Here is an 8,789-nt window from a genome sequence, read left to right as displayed (position 1 = left end):
CATAATCATTGTTCAGTCCAGTTCTCAAACATCTGCTCCTCCCGTAATCTACTGATGTCCTATGGTACTACTCTATCTCTACGGGTGTGTCTTGCTGCTGTAATTTATTCTCACAATAATTACAGTCAGTTTAATACAAATGATTTAATTTGTCAGACATTTCATTCTGCATTAATTTTCCTTCTTGTTTCACCTGAATGTCACCATCATGTTCTAAAGCTGATTAAAAGCTGGTGATGTATTTACCCAGTATTCTAATATGTGGACCATGACTGAATTTCTCATTTACAACACACTTAGTGAATCATTACAGTCTCTCATAATCAAATAAAATACTGATCTGGGTTCAGAATAAAGTAATGTTTTTTGAAGGACAACACATCCATTTTTGCATGTTACCTTTTAGTTAAAAATCAACAGTGATGTTCATACATGATATCCATAAATGTATGAGAATTTTTATCAGAAACCAGTTCAAATGCAACAACAGTTTGTAAGATGACAGAATTTAGTGCGATTTTCTCCTGTGCTTCACAAAATTGTCAAATTTTAAGCAGAGCAATAGACTGCTGTAGTGACTAGTTCATAGTTTCTCGTATATCCTTTGCACTAGCATGGCACATGTCAGATGTCACATTATTGTTCAAGCAATGTCGATACTGTATCGAGCACTATAGAGTATCAGAAAATGTTAAACCTGTTCGAATACAAGTATCATTTGTCCCTCCAAATTCTTCAAAATAAATATGCATGGATGTCAATATGCAAAGCTTCATTTGTAAATGAAAGATGACCCCTATATACTCTATTAAACAACATAAAAATGTTAACATCAGCAGCAATAGTTTAACCTATGAATATAAGATGACCTCGTATTTTTTGAATGACGAATTTTGAAAAAAGACTTGTCTTACAATCACATACATAATGCAATACTTTTTACGATATCAATGTTTAAACAACATCTTTTTGCTTACATTCACAGTTTCTTGTTATTTCTTTCAGTTTGATAGTCTGTCAACCATTAATGCTGACATAGCATCCAATTGAGAAAAGTGGCTGCACTAATCATTGAGAAAAGTAACTGAGGTACTTAACACAAATCAACTAGTTACTTCCACATATTACACATTATACTACTGATTTACTTCTAATCCCTTCACATACACAGCTATTGTCTGTCATTCTATATCTTTTTGATGATTATTAAGAAGAGCTCTAGGGAAAAGAATAGTGATGCAATAGGTGGCAAAAAAAAATCATGGGAAGCTTATGGAGTGTCTTCAGCAAAAAACAAGAACAAGAAATCTCAATTATGTTTTTGAAATGGAAAAGTGATTTTATGAATTTACAGATTGGCATTCCAGTTGGCACAAAATATTACATCATTTCAGCAAAGAGTTGGAGATGGCAAGCAAAAACAAGATTCTAATATTAATATCTGGTAACCTACCTAAATGGATTACCAATTAGTTTTTAGTAAGGCCAGCACAGACAAGTTCTCTGATATTCTTAAGACAGTGCATCTGTAATGTAGATGAATCATTAACACTGCAGACCAAGGACACAATTGTATTTGCACTTAAAGGAAGATGGCAAGTAGAAAGAGGTTTGCTATTCACTTTTGGAGTACATATGTGTGTACTGGTCACTTCACCCCATAAGCTTCAGATAGTGGCCACTATACAAGGTTTCAGAAAAATTATTATAGGTCCTATTCAATACATATTTTTTCATCAGTGTGAAATGTTAGATGAGTAGATCCAAAAAAATTAAGTGGCAAACTCGTGTCACTAAACAATGGTTGGTAAAAATTCAGTTTCCCTTAAACTGGCCACTTTATTGCACATTCCCCAACTGGAGGTAAGTACAGGTTATCGAACCTGTCTCAAATTTATTAGGTTCATCAACTGCATTTCTCTTTTATATGACACTTTTAATGTTGTTTATCTGCTAACAGAAACTGATGGCCTGATACAAGTAAATTAATGGTGTTGAATTATTGTACACATGGGAGAAATGAGACAAACAACTGTAGACCAGTTTGTTAGAATAGACTTACAGTAACGCCCTTTCATTAAATATTACATTCAAGATATGCTGCACTGATGCAGTAAACAGAACATTTTTGATCTACATAAACACTAGACACCTCTGTCCAGTAAAAAACCACTAGTTTCAGCAGCTGAGACAGACATATATCTTATGCCACATATCTTCTATGTGACACAAATTTCAGCAGTGACATCCTTACATCAGGCACGTAATTGTCATCCTGTGGCACTTCTGTTCCTTCATTTTTCTCACATGATGCCAGAAAAAAATAAAAAGACATAAACAGGGAAAACTGTCATCAGCATTCACCTATATAGTCATTTCAATTAGACTCACTAATTAATATTATTGACAAAGCTCATAGGGTAACATCTGTAACCTATAATGCAAAGTTAACAACAGTTACAGGAAACAACAGATGTTTCATAAACATCACACCTAATTTATACAAAAATAGCAAATAAGTTGATATTTCAAAGATTACTGCATTATACTAGACAGAAATACAAACCAAAGTCATAATGTTTTTGTGATGAAAATATTTCATCACACAACTTATACACAGTTGTTAACTTCAGTGCCAAACTTCCTGCTTCCTTATAGCCATACGAAAATAACAATATTTGTGCAATTTGTGACCATTCAGGAATAACTGTTGCTACACCTCGGAGGAAAACCTGAAAAATTAGTAATACCTGAATTACAATTTTCACTTACAATTAAATGCAATATATTAAGTAGTCTGAATGTGTCCTAAAACACTATTGTTTAATGCTATTAGACTGTGATGCCCACAACAAAATTAATATACATATGACTGAAAAAATTACCAGTATTCTTACATAAAGAAAGCCATGTTATTAGTCTATGTATGAATGGGAGGAATACAAAACAAAGTTAACATAGCCCTCAAACTCATGTGTCAAAGAATGTTGCTGTTACAATTCCCTGACCATATTCACAAGGTGCATTTCAGATAAGTTGTATCACAAGTTTGGGTACCATAAGGCTTCACACTTCTGTATTTCATACCACAATTGTCATGACCAACTCACTCACCCTGGCTGCAAATTAATGTTTGCAACATATTAACTAACACTTCCAGATTTTTGCTGTTTGCAGAGGATAACACTGAAAGTTTAACATACATCAAAGCCATCTTACTCCCGCACAAAACTCTTTCAGCTGTGTTATCACTGTTATTGTTGTAATTGTTGTTGTTTAGTCTGAAGAGTGGTTTGATGCAGCTCATCACACTACTCTATCCCGTGAAACTCTCTCCATCTATGTATAACTACCAAAAACTACATTCATTTGCAACTGCTTACTATAGTCAAGATTCAAGCCTTGGTCTCCCTCTATAAGTTTTACCAAAACACTACCGTACATACAAAAGGTAGATTGGGCTGAGGCACACAGGGAAAGAGATGTTAATGTATAGGTCATCATCATCATCTGGAATTTGACATTCACTAATGTATAAAGAACTACTCCTGGCTTTTACGTGCATTATCATATTTAGCTGCATGCCTTCATGTTGCTGCTGCACGTCTTCCAGTGTCGTCTCCTCACTCTTCCTTTAGGTGGTCTTTTTGGTTTGGTTAAGATATTAAGGATTTCCAAATAACTCTTTTTGAAAATAGTGAACTGTAGTTTATTTATGTCATAACATATTCTTATTGAGTCAATATTTAGGTGGAAACAACACTATGAAACCTTGTATTGCAAAGGAAATAACACTGAGGAAGAGAACCTGATACTCAATTCAGTGAAATCGAAACTGCCATAAAGCTTTTGAAAGCAAAAAAGCCTCAGGTATAGATGGCATTTCCAGAGAAATGCTGACTGATATATGGAGGAAGGCATACGTGCTTTGCAATTAATGTGTAATATGGCATGAAACAGTGGTGAATGGCCTAAAGACTGGACTACATCTGTTCCAATTCCTCTTCACGAAAGAAGATACATGCTCCAGTTAATGAGCCACAGCATTAATATCGCATGCTAGGAGAGTTCCCCTGTATATTATTAGTCAATAGCTAAAGAAATTTCTGCAATCTTAGATTTCTGCTGGTTTTGTGACAGGTATAGGTGCCTGAGAGGGACACACGAATTTGCCACAGATAACTGCATTTTTTTTATTTTTGTGCCCCTGTCTGCATTTGTTGTCTAGATTATAAAAAATTCCTTTGATTACATCATGAGGGACAATTTTTCCATGTGCTCAATGAATTTTCAGTTCCAGAACACCTAGTATCATTAGTAAATGGTCTTCATTAACAGTCATACCGCAACCAAATAGGTGGATGGAGAATACTCTTGAGTTTTTTGATGTGAAAAAAGGAGTCAGACAAAGTTGTATACTGTCACCACAGCTCTATAAAATCTAGGCAGACTTACATAGTCTGCCTAGGGACAAACTGGATGGCTGAGACGGTGGAATTTCAGATGGTGGTACACAATATACTTGTCTATCCTTACACAACCCCTGCTCCCAATCGCTTACCTCATGGCTCATACCCCTGTAATAGACCTCGATGCAAGACCTGTCCCATACATCCTCCTACCACCACCTACTCCAGTCCGGTCACTAACATCACCTGTCACATCAAAGGCAGGGCTACCTGTGAAACCAGTCATGTGATTTACAAGCTAAGCTGAAACCACTGTGCTGCATTCTATATAGGCATGACAACCAACAAGCTTCTGTCCATATGAACAGCCACCGACAAACTGTGGCAAAAAAACAAGTGGACCACCCTGCAGCTGAACATGCTGCCAAACATGACACCCCTCATCTCAACGACTGCTTCACAGCCCACCAACACCAGATTTTCTGAATTGCGCAGGTGGAAACTTTCCCTGCAATACATCCTACGTTCCCATAACCCTCCTGGCCTCAAGCTTTGTTAGTCACTGTCCTCACCCATGCAGCCCCCTCCCTGTTCCCTTCCCAGCACTACACAGCTGTCATTTCACCGCCACACCCAGCCTTTTAATTTCCTTTATTTTTATTTCTCTCATTTCCGCTACTTACCCCCTCCCCACTCTGCACTTTCTCTCCTACCCTCCATCTAAACTGCAACACTTCACTGTCCGCCACTCCCACCATACTACCTCTCCCCGCACCAGCCTCCTCCTTACCCCCACCCAGTCGCCACTCCCATCATGCACTGGTGCTGCTGCTCGCAGTGTAGTTTCAGCTCTCTGAGACTGCAGATATGTGTGCAAGTTGCGCTTGCATTGTGTGTGTGTGTGTGTGTGTGTGTGTGTGTGTGTGTGTGTGGGCACTTGCACGCATTTGTGTGTGTGTGTGTGTGTGTGTGTGTGTGTCTGTTGTGTCTACTGCTGACAAGGGCCTTAATGGGCAAAAAAGCTATGATTGTGTGAATCTTTTTATTGTGCCTATCATGGCTCAGCATCTTCACTATATGGTGAGTAGCAACTTTCCCTCTCTCATATTGTTATGTTGTATAGGCATATTCTCTGTAATTCTGTAGCCCTCCGTTGGCAGGTTTGGATCATAGGTGTGCTCCATACTGTATGGAACTCGTCAAAAAGCATGAACACTATTTGTATTTTACTGCTGTTCTATTGATGTATGTGAAAACACTGCAAATGTTTGTATATGTTATGCTCAAATATAGGACAATATTGTCTCAACAACTGAGGCAAACCACCTCCTGAAAGGCTCCACAGTGTAGTACACCTTTATTTCTTGCTTTTAATCATAGAATTTTGTAAAATGTTTATATATTGTTTTGAAAAATGTTCTGATTAACTTGCATTATATGTTGCAATGCTCCTAAGTTATACTCTTGCCGCAGCTGATCAGCACTGTCATTTCCTGTTTTTTAACATAAGAAACTGCACTCCAATTGTTTTAAATTCCACTTTTAGACTAATGTCATCTTTGGATGTATAATACAGACAAGCGCAGTATGTATGTATTATAGTCCTATGTTACTGTGTAAAAGACTGCTGCCATCTGGTATTACACCCTAATAACCTACAGTCCATTTATTTTGTCAGAATTTTTCTGAGTTTGTACCACAAATTTTTTATTGCACAATATATTGCATTACACTGGTGCATCTTCTTCAACACCTCTGGCATGTTCTGTTTGTTATAGTGATATTGGATTTTCCATAAAGAATATTGAATATTAGACTGATTCAATATTTAAAAAAGAAAATTTTATTACTTTTTCAAATTTGAAAATGGCAGTTTAAATTGATGAAACTAGTTATCTATGTATGTATTTATTGCGATCTTGGCAAATAAAAGTTCTCTAGTAAGAAGATTACATTTCTGAAATTCAGAAATCACTCTCCTGCTGCCAATGTCAGTTTACCATAAAACATACATCTTTGAATCTGAGTTCCCTTTCCATGGATCTATGGAATTTGATTCATGCAATGTGACAATAAAAGAACAGATATGCATTAATGGATGGCCTGGAGGTTTCGTAAACGTTATCTGCTTGTTGCAATAACATTGTAGCATATAGTGCAGTAAGTGTCTACAAAGCACTAGCATCAATCTTTAAATTTTAAGGTCGCCAGTTGTTCACTAATGAATACATATGAGTTTTATTAAGATAATTTTTTCAGTTATGTTGATTACCTAAAGATTCTATGTCCTAATAATCACTTTTTCACTTCTAAACATACATCTGCAGCATTTGGGTCAATGCATAAGTGTATATTAACTTATGTTGTGAATACTATGTAAATAAGAAAAATAAACAGAAACAGAAAAAAGAACATGATGAAACAATGGGGATGACAAAGCAAAAAACTGATCAATACAAGACAAGGAAATGTAAATAAAATAAAAGTTATGTACGAATCTTAGAGATAAATTCAGCAAATATCACTGAAAACAGATAACAAAGCTACAAGCACAATGAATAGAGGAAAATGAGGAATGGTAGAAAACCTTCATGTTTTGCAGTTTCAGATTTCTCTCTCTCGAGTATTAAGGAAAGGACTGAGAAGTGAAGAAATGTTGTTAGTTCACAACCGTAACTATGAATGATGCTATGGTATGTACTGAAATTTATTCCACTTAATTTACAACTAATACATTTGTAAAAAATTAAGATCTCTGTACCCCACTCAACTAATTCACAACACAGACAGACAAAGAAGACAACATTGTATCTTTTCAAAAAGGCTTTAACAGTGTTCATGAATTTCTACCAGCACAACATTAGTAAGGAGTATGAAACTGAAAACATAAGTTACTCGAATATCTTCTTATGAAATTTGAGCTGTATGCTTCACAGTCTTCAAGTACTCTATTATCATAAATTATTTGGGACTGAAAATTACAAGAAACAAATAATTCACACTCCAACAACATAAATTATACAGCTATGTGTGAAACCTGTAAAAGTATTCATTAGTTTACTGAAAGATAAGAACATAAATTACAACTACAATTTTTCATAGACACTTATTTACAAATCTCAGATACCAAAAGTTAATATAAGGCATTACAAATCATACAATACCCTCAAGTTTGCAGGTAATGCAGAGCATGTTTCACACTGTACATCCACAGTAATGCACAGAAATCCAGTGGTTTTCAAAGGAAGTTCAAGACCTTCAAAAATGACCGCTTTCATATTTGATTGAAGAGCATGGATAACTGCACTTGTGTGCTGAGCCAGAACAGATATTACTTCTACAGCAATTGTGTTATAGTTATCCAAACATATCCAAGCACCTGATACTGCCACACCCTTGAAAAACTGAAAGAAGAATATCAGAGTATTAAATGGAATCTAATAACATTGCTGATGGTTATCTTAATGAATATGAGCAACAAAAATCCTAAAAAAGTGTCCTTGGTCATATAACATCCAGTAAATTCTGTTTGCAAGAGTGCTACACAGATTCTGCTTCAGTGAAATTCAAGTTTCAGGACTGTACTGTAGATGTGTTATTTTGAAGTATTAGACAGATTACACTACAGTGCAAGCAATGATTTCACAGATAAATCAATCTAAAGGACAACTGTGAATTCGTGGATTTGTCAGAGTGATTTGTGTACTATGGTAGTGTTGGCATCTTACTGACAACATACATGAAGTACAATTTCAGTTGGTTAACACCAAATATCAAAGTCCCATTGTCAATAACATCTGAAAATAACTATATCTAAAAAGACAGTTACAAAACACAAAAAATACACTTTGCTGAGATGCAGTTTGATGGCTTAGCAGATAAGTAAAACACCACAAATACAAAGCTTACAGTTCAAACCCAGAAATATAAGTTTTTTCCAGAGATACACCTGTTAAAACACTAAAACTTTAGGTGATCAGCTTATTATTTTACACTGAAGATACTGACATTCATGACCAATAACAAAGGAAAACTATACACCCAGTAAATAGTGAGGTGTATAAAAAAATAAAATGTAATAACCCAATTCATGGCTAATCACACAACTCAATTGAATGTGAGTTTAGGATTCAATAATGTTATGTCTGTTCATTTTCTTTTGTCACAAGTGTCACCTTTCTGGAGCAAAACTACAGATCTGACAAACTACATGTTTTATGGAAGAAGAAGTGTTAGTAGTGGTACAGGGTGACACACAGAAGACAGTCAGCTTTGAACTGCGTAGTTCTGAGAATGCGGTGATGGGAAAACATCATGGTGGGGATGGTTCCTTTCCACACAAGATGCTGTTTCAATTACAATGGAGCAGTGGGACTTGCA

The 8,789-nt window shown here is 35.8% G+C and overlaps 1 protein-coding gene across 1 annotated transcript; it reads right to left on the bottom strand.

Moving 5' to 3' along the window:
- Positions 1–1,374: 1,374 nt before the first annotated feature.
- LOC126482094 (dynein axonemal heavy chain 12-like) lies at positions 1,375–8,501 on the bottom strand. The gene is made up of 3 exons (XM_050106070.1): positions 8,403–8,501; positions 7,574–7,813; positions 1,375–2,732 (listed from the first exon to the last, which is right to left on the bottom strand). Exons 1-3 carry the CDS (start codon positions 8,499–8,501, stop codon positions 2,544–2,546), a joined length of 528 nt encoding a protein of 175 aa, XP_049962027.1. The 3' UTR covers positions 1,375–2,543.
- Positions 8,502–8,789: the final 288 nt, after the last annotated feature.

This window comes from Schistocerca serialis, chromosome 5 (assembly GCF_023864345.2).
Source record: "Schistocerca serialis cubense isolate TAMUIC-IGC-003099 chromosome 5, iqSchSeri2.2, whole genome shotgun sequence".
In the NCBI taxonomy this organism is placed as follows: Eukaryota; Metazoa; Arthropoda; class Insecta; order Orthoptera; family Acrididae; genus Schistocerca; species Schistocerca serialis.
Note: the sequence above shows the minus strand (reverse complement) of the source record. Positions and strands in the feature narration are given on the sequence as shown.

Coding starts and splice junctions, on each gene's coding strand:
- LOC126482094 (XM_050106070.1), bottom strand. CDS start 8,501: ATGAATTGGGTTATTACATTTTATTTTTTTATACACCTCACTATTTAC. Junction 7,814..8,402: donor TGAATGTCAGTATCTTCAGT/GTAAAATAATAA, acceptor TTCTTCTTTCAG/TTTTTCAAGGGTGTGGCAGT. Junction 2,733..7,573: donor CATTACCTGCAAACTTGAGG/GTATTGTATGAT, acceptor CTAATTTTTCAG/GTTTTCCTCCGAGGTGTAGC.